Source organism: Natrix helvetica, assembly GCF_964273705.1.
Source record: "Natrix helvetica genome assembly, chromosome: 2".
Taxonomy (NCBI): domain Eukaryota; kingdom Metazoa; phylum Chordata; class Lepidosauria; order Squamata; family Natricidae; genus Natrix; species Natrix helvetica.
Window position 1 is genome coordinate 270,192,187 of NC_138552.1, and position 17,603 is coordinate 270,209,789.

At 42.2% G+C, this 17,603-nt stretch overlaps 1 protein-coding gene across 5 annotated transcripts in view; it reads right to left on the bottom strand.

Moving 5' to 3' along the window:
- The window catches only part of GAREM2 (GRB2 associated regulator of MAPK1 subtype 2), a 34,467-nt gene that overhangs the window by 10,950 nt on the left and 5,914 nt on the right, over nucleotides 1–17,603 (bottom strand). For 3 of the 5 annotated variants that reach the window (XM_081940354.1, XM_081940352.1, XM_081940351.1), the window contains exons 2-3: nucleotides 13,638–13,778; nucleotides 2,101–2,231 (exon numbers count right to left, since the gene is read on the bottom strand). In XM_081940354.1, the coding sequence (XP_081796480.1) occupies nucleotides 2,101–2,127 (27 nt within the window). In that variant the 5' untranslated portion in view covers nucleotides 2,128–2,231; nucleotides 13,638–13,778. Of the gene's footprint in view, nucleotides 1–2,100; nucleotides 2,232–13,626; nucleotides 13,779–17,603 lie in introns of all 5 variants that reach the window. The other 2 variants (XM_081940355.1, XM_081940353.1) reach the window with 2 other exon arrangements.

The window sequence follows — 17,603 nt, forward strand, 5'->3', positions numbered from 1 at the left end:
AGCCTCTTTGACACAAAAGATTAGAGAAAAGTTTAAGAGATGGACACCTGAATGGCCAATGAAGCGAGATGCCAGAATGCGTGGGTTTGGGGTGAGAGAAGTCAAATTCCAATAAATTATCTAATTTGGGTTACTTAAAAGACATTGTTGTTGGTTTTCACAAAATAGATAATTGAATTGGCTTTAACATCAAAGCCATCACCACTTGAAAAGAAAAGAAAAACTCCTGTGTTTCTCTTTATTTACAGAGTACAGAAACTGTTTTTCATTTCATCGGGCAAATGAAGTGCTAAGATGCTACTTTTCTAGATTCAGTGCAATGCTCTCTCTCTCTCTATGGCAGGGGTGTCCAAACTTGGGAACTTTAAGACTTGTGGACTTCAACTCCCAGAATTCCCCAGCCAGCATGGCTGGCTGGGGAATTCTGGAAGTTGAAGTCCACAAGTCTTAAAGTTCCCAAGTTTGGACACCCCTGCTCTATGGTTTCCCAGAAGAAAATCCCACTCTGTTCAATGGGAAATATACCCCTATTTGTGATTAGGATTGTAGTCCTAGAGGAAATGACGTTTTTGAAATGTTCTGCTTTGTGCATACTTACTTAAGTTTCCATCCTTCGCTTTTTTTGGAAAACCAAACCCTGTCTAAACTTAGAAGCACATTAGTTATTATTGTTGTGGTTTTCAGCAAAGCGCATTACATCTTCCCAGAGTGGGTTTAGCTTTGTGGTAGGAAAAGTGTTTCTATTTATTCCTAGAGACAATTTACAATCTTACAACTGGAGAGGCAGAGATCCAAATTGAACTAGAAACACTGAATCAGTGAATGAATGCAAATGCTTTACTGTACGCCCTGATTTTCCAAATCTTATCTCCACCTCAGGTTTAAAATGCAATTGAAAACACTTGAGAAGACATATTAATATTTCTAATCATACAGAGCAGATCCCTAAATTCATAACAAAAAGACCATTTTCAAAAATACAAAAATAGCCTGTTGGATCAGATTAAAAGAGAACCAGTTCAATAATCCAATCCATCTCTCTCCCCCAGTGGTTAATCAGAAGCCCAAAAGTTAAAGCATCCTTCTGAACTTTTGAGACCAATTTATAGTAGAAAGTGAGGCTATATTCTGCTTTTAACTCCTTAAATCTCAGCTATCTAATTTCTTATTTTAGCAATGGTTATTGCATCAAAAAACCTGATCCTTCAAAAATGTTATGCAGCCTATCAGGTATGAAATAGTCAACTAAACTGCAAATCACATGTTTGGTTAAGTAGATGGGATCAAATCTGAGCTTGCAAGAATTCTTTTAATTTGCTTTGCTGTAGCTTAGCTCTTCATTAACCAAGCAAAATTACTGTCAAGAAACCAGAACAGAAGGATTGAGTGGAAACAGCATTCCTACCCGATTTCCCATCTATTCTTTAGACCACAGCTCTCCAACCTTGGCAACTTTAAGATTTGTGGACTTCAACTCCCAGAGCTCTGGGAGCTGAAGTCCACAAGTCTTAAAGTTGCCAAGGTTGGAGACCCCTGCTTTTAGACAACTGACATATGCTAAAGTACTGTAGGAAGTTAGCACCCACCCCTCTCCTAGGACAATGAAATATTTTAGGAAATATTAAAAGGGCAGAATATTTCCCCCTAAAAGGGAGGCAGAAACTCAGCCCCTCCGCCTTTGTCAATGGGCCATTAAGGTCTGAGTCAGTCTATTCTACATAACAAAGATCTACCTCCTTCAGGCAAAGCCATAATAGGAATTCCAAAGCCCTTTCGTTACATCATCACCCAGCAAAGGCTCAACCAAGCCTGGGAGACAGGCAGCCTATAAAGTTAGCTAAGACCCCCGCCTCCTGGGAGTCTGACCACCAATCAGAATTCATTTCTTACACAGAAACAGGAAGCTCTAAGGTGGGGCCCAGAGAGGGCATAAAACCAGGCTACTCTCAGCATCTCTTCCCTTTTCCCCCAGGACCTCAAACCACGTGGTCCTGTCCACCATTAAAAACCATCTTTCCAAACAGCCGCCATGTTTCCAGTGTCTTTCTTCCCACTTGGAGCTGCACCCAGAAAGATATTTCTTCCAACAGTACAACCCACCTTTACGCTGAAGGTGATGGCCTCCATGACGAACACCCGATCTGGAAAGATGCTCGCCACCTCCTCCACACTGTTGAAGTACTGCACAGGCTCCCGGACATCCCTGTCCTGATCTAGCAGCTTAAATTTCCCTGCAGGATTGGAACCCAAAACATGCTAGTTTAGTTAGGAGATGGGTTTGTTGAGAGATTGCTGAAGCCAGATAGGCAGCTGAATCAAGAGGCTGGCAGGGAATGAGAGAAGGGAATGGAAGACCCACTGCTATGCCTCCTGGGCATCACCTAGCTAACCAATTAATATCTCCAATAGTGGCCAACGAGAAACAGTAGGAAAGCTTATAAACAGGGTTTAATGAATTTTTTTCCCCTCCAACATCTTATTATCAGAGGTAATTTTGTGCTTAATGCAGAGCCTGTTTTAACATGTTATGGCTAGCAATCATTGGGATATTTGTTCCCATACAGTTCTTGGCTTTTCTTTCTTTTTTAAATGCAGAAGATAAAAATGTTGGAGTTAGACACAAAATGAAAAAATAATAAAATAAAATAATATGAAATAATATGATATGATATAATAATAATATAATATAATATAATATAATATAATATAATATAATATAATATAATATAATATAATATAATATAATATAATATAATATAATATAATATAATATAATATAATATAATATAATAAATATAATAATATAATAATATAATATAATATAATATAATAAATATAATATAGTATAGTATAGTATAGTAATGTAATATAATATAATGTAATATAATACAATAATAAAATAAAATAAAATAATAAAATAATATGAAATAATATGATATATGATATAATAATAATATAATATAATATAATATAATATAATATAATAATATAATATAATATAATATAATATAATATAATATAATATAATATAATATAGTATAGTAATGTAATGTAATATAATGTAATATAATACAATATAATACAATACAATAATAAAATAAAATAATAAAATAATAAAAAATAATAAAAAATAAAATAAAAAAATAAAATAAAAAAATAAAAAACCAAACCAAGCCAATAAAGGAGCCTTGAGTGGCTGGATCTGACAAAGGGTCTATTTAGATAGCAACCTACAGTATTTCCAGGCACAGTTAACCAGATAGCTTTAGGAGACCACAAATAAGCATCAAAATAATCAATAGATTTCTCCCACTTTGCTCTCTGTCAATCAGAATATAAGGAGCAGAGTAATCCCGAACTTAGAATTCCATATAGCCACCATCCCAAAGAGTAAATTATTTACTTTTCTTTCACGAACCTAACCAATTCCCTTTTAGAGCCCTCTTTGTTCTTGGCCACTATTTAGATCCCATTACTGTACATTCCATACATTAGCAGGACTGTGTAAAAAAAAAGAACTTTTCTTCCTTGTCTCAAATCTATATTCTAGCATAAATAAGAAAAGATGAGGAAAATATCGTATTGATGTATTGTGCACTCATAATTTTATAAACCTCTGATCATTTTCTCCCCATCGTATTTGTTACACTTCCATGCTATCATGGACATTGAAGTCTGTCCAGAGGCAGGCACATTCTCCATTCAGAAAAAAGGCCAACCTGGAAAAATATCTATGTACCAAAAGTAAAATTATATCTAAATATACATGGAATGCATTTCTTCCTTTTCCAAGTCATAGGCTAATCACAACCTAGAATTGGGAATGAAACTTTCCTATTTATAGATCAATGTGCATTCTTGCCAGAAAATGTGCATTCTTTACCAGAAAATGCGGTGTAGAATTAATGAATATTGGCATCCAGAGTTGCGGCAATGTGAATCCAATGGGATGAAGATATGCAAGCCCTTGTGGTAGCAAGAATCTGGGACTGGATGGAGCACTGGCTTGTCTTCAGAACATCAAATCTCTGCTGGCTGCAATTCTCTAATAAAAGGAATCTCCCTAGCAGGGCCATCTTAGCAGCTTTATGGGCCCCTGGCAAAGCAGTTTCACAGGAATAAAAATGTAAATGGTTGATAAAGTTAAACATATATTTATTTTATTGGCATGTTAATGCCCATATTAATTAAAAATGCAGTAAAATGTAATAAATGTTGTTGTATTTATATGATACAAGGTGCATTGAAGGGTTGACATACAGAGATTAGTATGGGGCCTCTATGCTTGTCCATGGGTTAAGACAGCCCTGCTCCTTAGTCTGTTATGCCTTTTGCTGAAAGTCTTGTCCTTAATCTGGGTTACCCTCTGCAATGCCCATTTTATTATATTGTGTTACATCCCTATTCTTTCTGAAGGAGCTCAGAGCTGCCTGTAACTGCCTTGGTTACTTTTCAGTAGCAAGAGATCCCTTGAAATGCAAATGGCATTGCTCTCTTTAATTTCTGCCTGGGAGTTCAGTTGCCATAGTTCGCCCAGCAACTTCTCTGTACCCAGCAAACAGGGGAGCCAAACAGATGGAGACATCAAATTGGAGTAGAAGTTAATGACAGGAGCCGCAAGTGAGAAAGAGGCAGGGTGTCAGGGATGTCCCCAGCTCTGTTATCAGCCGTGGGCCCCTTTCTTTTTTCCCCAAGGAAAAGGCAATAGGGCAACAAGCAATTGTGGGATGGGACGGGGGCATCAATGCACCAGCTGGAAGAGTAACAAAGGCATACAATGGATAGGGATGAGTATCCATGGCATCTCTGCCTCTTTACACTCTTGCTATCTGGGCTACAGGCATAACAGCATAACAATATAACCTTTTAATGAAGTTTAAAGTGTGTGTGTGTGTGTGTGTGTGTTTGTGTGTGTGTGTGTGTGTGTTGACTATTATTGGCCCAGATGGAGATGACTTCTTGATGTCTTTTACCAGAACCAATTTCTAGCAAGATAGGAGGTTAGAACATTTTACCAGAAAATGCGGTGTAGAATTAATGCTGCCAAGTTCTTTTTAATAGGGGTCATTTAAAAATACATACACACATTGCAGATTTCAACCTCAGGGAATACATTGGTCTTTTCTAGAGCATTATTCTGTATTATTCCAGTTATACCGAAAAAGAAAAAGGAGCCACACATGCTCAGGCCTGCTCCTATTTTAGCTGTTTGAAAGGAAGAATTTGGAAGAGGGAAATCTGCTTTATTCATTGAATATGGTTTTTCTGATTTTCAAGCTCTGATTGCATATAGTTCAAAATTACGGAGAAGCTCCCCTTTTCAAAGTGTCTTCCTCAATGCATAAATAGCAAAAGGCACAGATGCAGGTGAAGAAAAAATGCCTAAATGGGAATTTTGTGGTAATTCTTAATTGAGTTGCGTCTCAAAACTAAATGGTTATGAGCAATTTAGCAGTTTATGATGGAGTGAATGGACATGGAAACATGACTGTTTTACTAGGCCTAATTGATTAGCTCAATGCTAATCAACTCTATTAAATAAGAAACAGCATTCTTATTTGGTCTGGTGCATTTTACTGAAGCCTCAACTTTTTCTCTGAAATCCACACATCGATGGCTGAACCAGAATGAGTTAAGACCTCATGACTATTATGAGCTTCACTGGCACCCTGGTGCAATGAGCCCACATACCTAGTGGTATCTGCAGCAAATCATAATGATGATAAACATCATATCATCATCACCACACAGATGCCATCATTTTGTACTTGCATCACCAGTATATAATTTGTATGATCACATACCTTTCATAATATGCTCTCCCTTGACTTCCCTGAAGACACCCATGTACTTACCTCACCTTGCATTAATGAGACAGTACAAAATATATCACATGTTTCTCTTATAAGATACAACGATGAAAATAATGTGTGTGAAGCGTTTGGACATTCACAGAAATTCCAGAAGTTATTGCCTTTATCGTGTTTTCTTTCTGAAAGGCCTCAGGCTTCACACATTTATTTCACATCACCTGGAATGACAATGTTGGGAGTTTATGTTCAGGCCATTGTGTCCAAACTTTTGCTCTTTACAAGAACCCAGCCTCTTTGTTTGTCCTCTCTAGATACTGTAGTTTGCTCACGATCAAAAGACCCTCACTATTAGGAAATGTTTCCAAATATTCCACCATAATCTGTCATCCTATAATTTAAATCCATTACTATGTGTCCCACCTTTTGAGATAACAGAATAACAGAGTTGGAAGGGACCTTGGAGGTCTTCTAGTCCAACCCCCTGCCTAGGTAGGAAACCCTACACCACTTCAGACGAAGGGTTGTCCAATATCTTCTTAAAAACTTCCAGTGTTGGAGCATTCACAACTTCTAGAGGCAAGTTGTTCCACTGGTTAATTGTTGTAACTGGCAGGAAATTTCTAGGTTGCTTCTCTCCTTGATTAGTTTCCACCCTTTGCTTCTTGTCCTGCCTTCAGGTGCTTAACAGATGAGAAACAGATGTTGGTCTTTTGCTGATGGCACTGTTTTCAGACACTCAGGGAACTTAAGTCTCTAGTGTCAGGATTCCAAGTAATAAATCCATAGCAAGCAAAATTCTGAGGCAGTCAAATTCCTCAAAGGATAGCTTTATTGGAAAAATCATATTGGCACATACCTGGTGAAAAGCGACCCTAAAGGTCTCCACGGTTTTCACCAAGTTAAAAAAGAAAGTTTTTCCCAAACCCCAAACAATCAGTTACCTGGTCCAATCAAAATGGTGTCTGGTTGTCTGGAGACCTCCCTCCTTCTTCCACGGTCCAGATTCTCAAGAGAAAGTATTTTATTATGACTACACAAACCCCTCTATCTCTAAAACCCCCCTCCCTGTCTCAATCTAGCTTAACTCTCTTACTTAATCTGAAATATTCCTATTCTTTTCCCTTCATGCCCCAATTTAAAATCTTTGGTTATATGGGAATCTAAGTTCACTCGTCAGTATATAATAAATGATTGCAGAGGACATTTTGTCAGTACAATTTAAATATTCTGGTTTCAAACCCAATAGAATTGGTTTAAGTGAGATCAGAATGGTATTAGATTAGACTCCAAGGATACCTGGGGTCAAATCCAGTGGTGAAATTCAATTTTTTTTACTACCGGTTCTGTGGGCGTGGCTTGGTGGGCATGGCAGGGGAAGGATACTGCAAAATCCCCATTCCCTTCCCACTCCTGGGGGAAGGATATTGCAAAATCTCCATTCCCACACCACTCTGGGACCAGCCAGTGGTGGTATTTGCCTGTTCTCCAAACTACTCAAAATGTCTGCTACCGGTTCTCCAGAACCTGTCAAAACCTGCTGAATTTCACCCCTGGTCAAATCCCAATCCAGCCATGAAGCTCACTATGTGACCTTTAGCCATTTATCCTGTGCTATCCTAAATTAAGCCACAGGCTTGTTGAGCAAATAAAGATAGAGGCAGAAATTATATTTCCCACCCATAAATTATCAGGAAAAGAGCACAATTTAAAAATTCAGTTTTTAGCACATTCAAAAGCCAATAAATGCTTTCAGAGGTGTTTTGCTGTTGCCAAAAGCAGACACAGACCCCAGTGTGCTTAATCATACTAACTGAAACTTCGTGTGATATTTAAACCCATTTTGAGCAAAAATAACTCTGAGATATCCTAATTCATTTCAGTGGAGATGAAATGAGTTGATTTTCCAAGGCAGCCCAAGAAGAAGGTTTAGATACACACACTGTTGCCTAGACACAATACAATCTATCATATGAAAAGTCTTAGTGGTGTCTCCTTTCTCCTAAATAGCACAGGCTAGGTACATCATGTCTCCATCACCGCAAGGAATGACATTTTTAAGCAACTCCTGTTCATTTCAACAAGACTTGAATTTCTCAAGTCAATTCTCGGCAAGCCTGCTCAGTCGGACCTTTCTCATTTCTACCATTCTTAACAGCAACCAACAATTGTGGCAAGCTAATGTTTTCCCTGCATGCAGTTGTCCACTTATCAAAAACAACGGTTTCACAATGAAGTGTGCATTTTGCTTTGCTTGCAAGCTGAAACTGGAACCATCTGCTCTGGTTTTTTTATGAATGGGGCCAACAAAACAGGTTAACACACTTACTCTTCTTTTCCTGTCCCATCTGTCTCCCCAAGGAGCAGCAATTAACTGCTCCTGTCCGCTTGCCTCTCATTATTTATTCATACTTGCACATCATTACCAAAGATGGGAGGCACTTAAGAGTCTCATTAAAGGCCAGAGATGATGTCAGTTCTGTTAATTCACGACTCCAGTCACTCCTTCCTACTGTACCATCTGTTCAGCACTTCCCAATACTCTTGCATGGTGCCAGCAACTCCCTTTCCCTCTCTGATCTTCTACATTAGGCACCAACCTCCTGCAAACCATGTCCTGTCTTCCTTTAGTGTTCACCTTCATCCTATTTTCTGAGCCAGGTCACTGCTACTCTCTTTCCATATCTCTAGAACTTGGACAAGATGGAGTAAGCATTAGCAAGCCCAGGATCACAGCGCCCAGGAATGTTTGCAACTAAACCTAGACCAGTGATGGCGAACCTATGGCACACATGCCGGAAGTGGCACACAGAGCCATCTCTCCGGGCACACCAGCCGTCGCCTGCTGCTCTTCCAGTTTCCAGCACATGCATGCGGCGCACCAGAAACCAGCTGGTCTTCACATATGCATGCGTGCCAGAAACTGGAAGACTAGGTAACCAGCGCCCATGCCAGTAACTGGAAGCTCAGCCGGGGAACTGCTCTTCTAGTTTACAGTGTTCCCGCCCATGTGCGCCGGGGAGCTGCTCTTCCAGTTTACGGCACTCACCCACACTCATGCGCTCCCATTTCAGCACTAAATCAAAACTGACAGAAGGCAAACCAGGCCCACTAAAGCCTTTTGAGGGTGGGAAACAGATTTTCCAAATGAAGCTGGGAGATTCCCTTCTCTTTCTGAATAAAAGGGGAGGCAACAGGATGGATTGGTGCATTTAGGAGCTCTCAGTCTAATGGCAAAAACCTAGTATATGCAATATAGATCTCCATTCTCATTACAATTTTTATAGGAAACCTAAAATTAGCATTCACCCACCTACCCACTAGATTCTAGAACAATAGCTCTTGTTGCAGCAAAATTAATATCTAGGGTTTTTTTTTCCTTTGAGCTGGCTAATTACAAGTCCTGATTCTCACTGATCTATTTCTTATGAAAAGTCTAGCCTGAGATATGGTTGATTCCACATAGCTGATCCTCGTCCATTTGTTTTACAAACTGCATTTGCTTCTTTCACTCTCTGATATCAGAAAATTATTTCATCTCTTGAAAGCCTATCAGGAAGTACTGATAGACGTAGACAATGTGGAGCTTACTAAGCCACTCTGCTTCAGCCAATACACGTGCAGCTCCTTTGCCAACAATGACTCACGCTGGGTGTAAATTTACCCCAAAGACCTCACCCCAAACACAAACAGGAAAGGAGATCTTGTTATTTTCTAGTAGAAGGAGATCTTATGAATCTGCCGATTATCTTTCCCCATTAGAAGAAAGATTAAAAAAACACTGAAGTTATTACCTAGCTAGGTAACCAAATATATGCAAGAAAACAACCAGGTTCAGAGACCATCAAGGATTCCACAGATTAAAAACCATAGCACTTGGAATGGGAACCTCATGAGATCCTGATGAAACATCTATATGCAACAAAACTTTTGAGAGGAATTGTGATGTGTAGGAAAAAAGAAAAAAGGATCTCTTGCTTTGAACATAACACTCATCATTATAAGCACAACTAAAGCACAACTAAAAAAGCATTCCAACTTCCTCATATATTTATCAAAATAAGATAATATAGTTCATCATGCCATTTTGCCTTGGAGGGCAAACGATAAGCAATCCCTCTAATTTGAAGATAATATAGACCAGCGATGGCGAACCATGCCGTAAGCGGGGGGAGCGCAGGGGGGTCTTGCGCAGGCGTGCCGCACCCATAATACAATGTATGACACCCCCCCAGTGTGCATGCATGCATGACAGGCGCAACCCCCCATTTTTTGCATGCTTTTTTCTCCCTCCCCAGGCTCCAGAGGCTTTTTAAGAGCCTGGGGAGGATGAAAACAGCCTTCCCCGCCCCTCCGGAGGTCCTCCGGAGTCTTCAGGGACCTTCCGGAAGTTTCCCTGAAGGCTCGGGAGGACCCTATGAACAAACCGGAAGTGACTTCCAGTTTCCCCCGAACATAACTGGAAGTGACTTCCAGTTTGTCCGTTGGGTCGTTTTTCGTCCTCCGGAACCTTCAGGAAAGCCTCCTGAAGGCCCCTGGAGGCTCCGGAGGGCTTAAACCGGCCCTACGAACAAACCGGAAGTCCGTCCCCAAATTTCCGGTTTGCCCGTAGGGCCGGGTTTTTGCACTCTGGAGGCTTCAGGGAAGCTCCTGAAGTCTCCGGAGGGCCTCTGGGGGGGGAGGCTGTTTTTGCCCTCCCCAGGCTCCTATAAAGCCTCTGGAGCCTGGAGAAAAATGGCTTTAAAAAAAGCTGAACTCAGCTGACCAGCGCGCACATGCACGCTGGCCAGCTGACAGAGCAACACCTCACATGCCCTGACAAATGGCTCTGCGTGCCACCTGTGACACGCGTGCCTTAGGTTCCCCATCCCAGATATAGAGCCACTGGATTGTTTGTTTGTTTGTTTTGTTTTGTTTTATTGGATTTATATGCCGCCCTTCTCCCAAAGGACTCAGCATTAAAAAACACATATTACAAAACTTAAAAGAAAATTAGAAACAATCTAAGAAACAAACCGAATTAATATAACACTAACATTTTAAAAATTAGATAAAATTAACAGGCCAGGCCGGCTTGCTGGAAAAGACAACTTTTTAGGGCGCGTCGGAAGGACCGGAGGGATTATGCGAAGCTCCGGGGGCAGCTCATTCCAGAGGGAAGGCGCTCCCACAGAGAAGGCTCTCCCCCTGGGGGTCGCTAGCCGACACTGTCTGGCCGACGGCACACTGAGGAGGCCAACTCTGTGGGATCGCACTGGACGGTGGGAGGCTACTGGTGGCAGTAGGTGATTTCGCAGGTACCTGGGGCCTAAACCATGGAGCGCTTTAAAGGTCATAATTAGTACCTTGAATCGTACCTGGAAAACAACCGGCAACCAGTGCAGGCCGCCTAAAAGCCATGAACACCCAAGCTGACTCGGATGTCTCGCCAATGGAAGGCAGATTGAAATCCCCCAGGATCATAAGCCTGGGGAAATCAACCGCCAATCCAGCTAACACATCTAGCAGCTTCAGCAGGGCCGATGAAACGTAGCAGGGAGACAGGTACGTAACAAAAAGGCCCACCTGAGCTCCAAGGCCCCATTTCACAAAAAGGGACTCACACCCGCCTATCTGAGGCACAGTGACCTCCTGAGGTCTGAGACTTTCCCTAATAACCACCACCACCACCCCGCCCCTGCCCCGGGCTCTTGGCTGGTGAAACGCCCCATGGCCCAACCAGGTCTCCGTAATGCACGCCAGGTCCGCTCTACCCTCTTGTATGATGTCGTAAATGAGGGGAGTCTTATGCACCACGGACCTGGCGTTAAGCGACACCAGCCGGAGACCAGGGTCCTGTAAACCCGAGCACCCGGGGGTGCGAGAAGGGCGATGAGGGCTGGAATGTGCGATCACTCTTAAACAGCGAACCCGCGTCCCCCGAACATAATTTGGCCCTCGGCCCCCACCATATCTGCCTATCCCACAAACAGTAAACCCCCCAATGGAATGGCATAATGTCTCCCTCGGAATCCCAACCCTTCCCAGCACTCCCGACCTGCACCCATTAGTTAGCTCTGGCCTGTGCCCTGGCAGACTCCCCCCCAAGCCTGACTGAGCCATCCAAATCAACCCCCCTGCCCCTCCCTTAAAATTTGATTAAAAACCCCCTGTAAAAAACCCCTAAGAAATCTCTTCTTCGCATGCCACCTCTCAGGATCCCAAGATCCATCATTAAGGAAGCGTCTTGATAGGCAAGAGGGCCATCCCCGGGAAAGGGGGAGTTCCCGGAGGGAGTAAAGTTCTGTCGCAGTATAACATAGAGGAGAATGTGGCATCAACCAAACGGGATGACATCATGGGGACATGGAACGAGGAGATGACATGTCCATGGGGGGGTGGGCAGCCAACAGTGTTCAAGGGGGTAGCAGGAAGCTTGTGTCCATCATAGAAATGGTCGGTGTTAAGGACAGTATGTAAGAGTAACGGCCAGCTATCAAAATTGCAGCAGATGATAGATTGCGAGGTGGTGAAGCGGCCAGTGATGGTGGCGGTGAGGACAGCGGCGGCAGCGGTGGCTGCTCCAACTTCAACGACTCCAACAGCCAAACTCCATCCATGCCAGCCGCGCTCATATCCATCGCCAGGGCCGCACTCCATTGACCCAGTCCATAGTGACACAGGAGGAGGGGCCAAATGGCCCAGTAGGGTGGCCCAGGCAACGGCGGTGATACCGGAGGGAGCCACAACGAAGCCCCCCCCACTCCAACCGTGCCCACGCCAACTACCGAAGCCATCTTCCGCTGGTGTCAATATCCATGCCAGCTGCCTCAGCCACCCCCCGCTGATCCAATCTATCATGTCCATAAGCGAGGTGGAGTGGGAGGAGCAACTGGGATAACACCACTCCTGGATTGATCAGGAGTGTTCCCATATTTTTTTAAAACTTTCCTGGCTGATGTTTTGCTAATTCAACAGTGCAGAAATTTCTGTTAATCTATAACAGTGATGGCAAAACTAGGGCACTCATGCCGGAAGTGGCACGCAGAGCCATCTCTATTGCTCTTTCTGTTTCTGGCGCATGCGCACCCTCTAGATAATCTTCGCATGCGCGGGAGCACCGAAAACCAGAAGAGCAGTTCCCTGGCGCACATGTGCACACCAGGAAGCTGAGCTTCACACGCTCATGTGTGCCAGAAACTGGAAGCTCAGCTTCCCAGCATGCACATGTGTGCCGGGAAGCTGCTCTTCCAGTTTACAGCACTCACCTGCACCTGCGTGCTTCCATTTCGGCACTCAGTGCCAAAAAGGTTCGCCAACACTGCTCTATAACCTAACACTCTATGTCAGCCCTTAGGCTGCCATCCAGGGGGACCCTGTCCATCACCAGAGAGGCCAGAGAGACTGTTAGTATATCAGTTTAAGACCAGCTTGGTGTGTATCGAGGCCTATAACCCGGCCTGTGGTCCTAGTATCAAGCCGCTACAGAACTAGAAGCAGAGTTGAGGGATCTCTATTTCTTTTAGGCCCAGATCCGTAAACAGCAGTCCAGCTCTTCTCTTATCCATTTCTCCCAACTTCATTTTATAAGTTTGTGAGGCAGGGATCTCTCTTTTTCACTTTATAGTTTATTACCTAGGTCAATGTGATTGATGCATCAAGGTTCAGAAAAGGTACGTCACTGCTGATCAGAAATAAAAGAAAAGAAACTAACCTAACCAGAGACATTCAAGAAGTTAGGAGAGCTATCAGAGTATCTGTAGAAAAATCCCAGTGTTTGCTGTCTAACCTTCTCCCATTACTTCCCTTCAAATAATGTGCTTCACTGAATTCTCACCGTTCTGTTACCTGGATATTGGAGGGGGATGTCAATCTTGGGGCCAATGACATAATGTCCTTCCTCCAAGCTGTGGGCCGTCACTGTAGTCCACTGACGACAGGAGTGGATGAGAAGCACATCTTGGTCACTGACCCCCTCTACATACTCCCCTGTGACAGAAACGAGAAGAGGTGTGAGATTGCTATGCATTCACCCAAACTATCTTTTAGATGTGCACCAACCCAGCATTATTGTGATGACAATAAAGGAGAGAAGACTCTAGTCAGATTACTTCAATCAGAATTCTGGGAGCTGTCCTGGAAGCTGCTGCAAGATGAAAAACGCCATCAAGAGTTCAACTAAAATGAAAGCCACCCCCTCATATTCTCACATCAATGGGGTAAATCCCCAGTTGGGTACTCTTACTTTCCAAAAGTTAGACACAGAGCCCTTCTGCATAAAAGTCCCATTATGATATGACCGGTAGGCACCTGGCTACTCAAATCAGTCAACTTCTCCATGCTGCCAATATCTGCAAAGCCTTCTTCGAATCATTAATGGCAATGTAGCAAGGCAATAGAGAGTTTTTAGAGTCATCGTCTGTAAACCCTGAGCAATGCATACTCCAATGTTGGCAGGACTTTTAAGCGTAAGTCAATCTCTCTAAGTCCCTTCTTCCCCAACCTGATGTTTTCCAGAAAGCTTGGGCCTCATTGGCTGAAAATAAAGCACCAAGGTACAGTACAGAATGCATCAGATTAACATAGACATCTCATTGAACGTGGCACTCTGTCTCTTGAAATGTCACCCCAGGAATTACACTGAGAATGAGAGAAACTGGAAGACTTTACTACAGCTCTTCCCCCAGGCCCAGAACACCCCTGAGATGCCAGCTCCAAGAGCGGAGCTCATCCCTCTCCACTTCCCCCAGCCAAATGCAACAGAAGAGAGGGGCCTATGCTGCCAAGAGATAGGTTGTCCCAGAAACAGCCCTTTGTGCTCAATGGCGAGAGCTGCAGACCCAAATCCCTGCTTGGAACAATCCTTTGTACTGATGCTAAATCTGGGCCTGCAATGGAGAATTCACTCCTTCTCCTCCTCCTCCTCTCCCCCCACTCTGCCGTTGGGGTGCACATAGCATAGGCATTTCAAATCCACAAAATAACCCAGGACAAAATGTATATCCTATACAGCATGTTATATCTAACATCCAAATACACAGGGAAGTTATATAGAAATACACAAGGATAGAATTCCATCTTAGCCATGCACGATGTATTAAAGGTATAAAACAAGACTATGAGATATTTTTTTAAAAAAACCAGTACATTACAGTGACCATATGTCCTTTCTAATAAAAGACACTCCTTTATTTCAGAAAGCCATCCTTTAGATTTCTATTTTTTTCAAAAACTCACTTTTGCCGTTTACTTTAGTCGATTGATTTTTTACCATACCAAAAATACCATCTAATGCTCAGTGTTCCACATTCAGGTAAAAAAAAAATATGAAAATTGAATATTTTTAGTAAAATAAATTTGCATGCTGTGTATCAGTTGATTTTGGATATTTTTTATTACAATAGCCATTTTTGTAAGTGTTTGTTTAAAATTTTGCTCTTGACTTTTCTTTTATGAAATGAAGTTATAAACATAAACAATTTCCCCCTATGAATCCTTTTCAGATCTGCCTTTTTTCATATCTTTTATTTTTTCCAAGAAAATATGCTCACTGTACTATAAATAATAAAGTAGTAAAGCACAAATAAGCAAGCCAACACAAGCTCCGCCCTTCTTGTTCAAAAGGGGCGGTGCTCCCACAAAATGGTTGCTTCCGTTCTTTTGATAATAGGCGGACATCAGCGGACACTTCTCAAGCGGATTGGTTTCCATCTCCCCGAGTCTCTTCAGTGGCCCATTCAACAGCTTGAACTTATGCACTTCTTCAGCTTTGACAGTTTACATAATATTTACCCCCAAAAAATGAAATAAGGATTGTATCATTAAAGGGAAGCAGAATTTGAATATAGTCATTGAGACGGAACACTGGGAATTCAAATGGAAGAGCCTCAGATTGACTTGGCATATTATTGTTAGAGAAAATTGGCATAAGATGTGTTACTGTTGCTATGTTACTCCACTCTTGATCACGAAAGTAAATAATTCTCTTTCCTAAAACTGTAAAAAATGCAAGTATAAGGTAACAGATTTTTCCCCCCCACATGTGGTGGCGATATTATAAAGCTCAACAATTCTGAGAAATGTTTCATAGTAGAATGGAGCGCATTATGATGGCTATAACTCCATTGCAACCAATATATTCTTAATAAGTTTTTCTAAACCACATATCCCTTCAAAATACATTGAACTGTATATACGAATGGCTGCATAAATTCTATATTTTTACTGGGAAAAAATGCTTTAATTCATTCTTCAGAAGAATAACTAAATCATGAGATGCTACTAACATGTCTAAAACAACATTCTACTGTGAAGTAAATTGATGTAGAATTAAATTCTAATGAGAAACCATTCTTGCATTGTGTTGTATATGGATTTCTGCTACATCAACAATTTGGGTTTTCTTATCTATGGAATTATATCTAAATCTGATCTATAACTTCTAGTACTAATTGGATGCATTGGTTATCATTTATCGCTTTGTCAAGTGACTTACATTTTGTTGATCAAGTATGTTTATCTTAAATCCAATAAGTATAGAGAAAGGATTATATGGATCTTTTTCATTTGGGATTTGGACTGGGGTAAAGTACTGAGAAGGCACTGATCCAAGGGTGGGCTGCTGGGGGTTTGCAGGGGTTTAGGAGAACCTCTAGCTAAGATTATGTGCAGTTCGGAGAACCCCCAAATCCCACTCCTGGCTGGCTCCGGCCACCCCTCCCTGCCCCTCCCAGGAGTCCCCACGCGGCCTGTTTTGGATGCAGGAAAGTGCAGGGTGTGGGCGGAGGCTCAGGGAGGGCAAAATACAGGTCTACCAGAAGTTCGGGAACGCCAGAAATGGGCCTATTTCTGGCCTTCACAGGATTCCAGAGCCTGGGGAGGTCGTTTTCGTCCTCCCAGAGGCTCACGGAAAGCCTCCGGAGCTTGGGGAGGGCAAAAACAACCCCCCCCCACCGTGGTGCAAGAGGCCGACTAGGCCATGCTCACCATGGCCACACCCACCCAACAACTGGGCAGAGAACCCCTTGCTAATTTTTTTGAAGCCCACCTCTGTATTGATCTTGTTCATGGATAACCTCTGGGATCCTCTGACCACAGGATCAAATCAGCTGATCTAGTAGGAGCTGCCCAGGAGAACCTGCAAGTCATAGACCTGCTCCATTAGAGGGAGCACAACCCCATCCACAGACAGTGTAGTGGCCAGCCACAAAGTGGTGGTTTCTGGATGAGCAAAACTCCATCTGTCTGGAATTGACTTTCAACCTGAGTCATCCTAATCATTTCTAATTTATATCTCCTGCCTGGTCCAAGCAGAGATATATTCAACGGGATATCAGCAGCATATTCATGATAACTTACCATAAACAGATAAATATTTTCCCTCTGAGTTTCATATAGATGTTAAGCAACATTGGAAAAGAAGGGTGTTTTGTGTCACCTTAAAAATCGAGCACAAATAATAGCATAGGTTTCTACCTATAATGCCCTTTTTTATCAGGTGCACAAAATAATCCCATGTTGCCCGTCTTAAGGATGGTACCTGCTGTCCCTATGGGATAGGTCTCTCTCCACCTTACCTATCTACACTATGCTTCCAACCATTGTTTTCAAATTCTACTGCTCCATCGCCATATGCTGCATTTCATTCCCATAATCCCTAAATAGCATATACCAAACTTTTTGTAACAGGGAGCACAGATTTTCCTTCTCCTTTTCTTTCTATATCTCTTGTCACTTAGAAGGAACACGTAATCCACAGAAAGAGGTCCTTTGCACTCATTATATAGGTTAATAAGGTAAAAAGAAGAGGGAAAG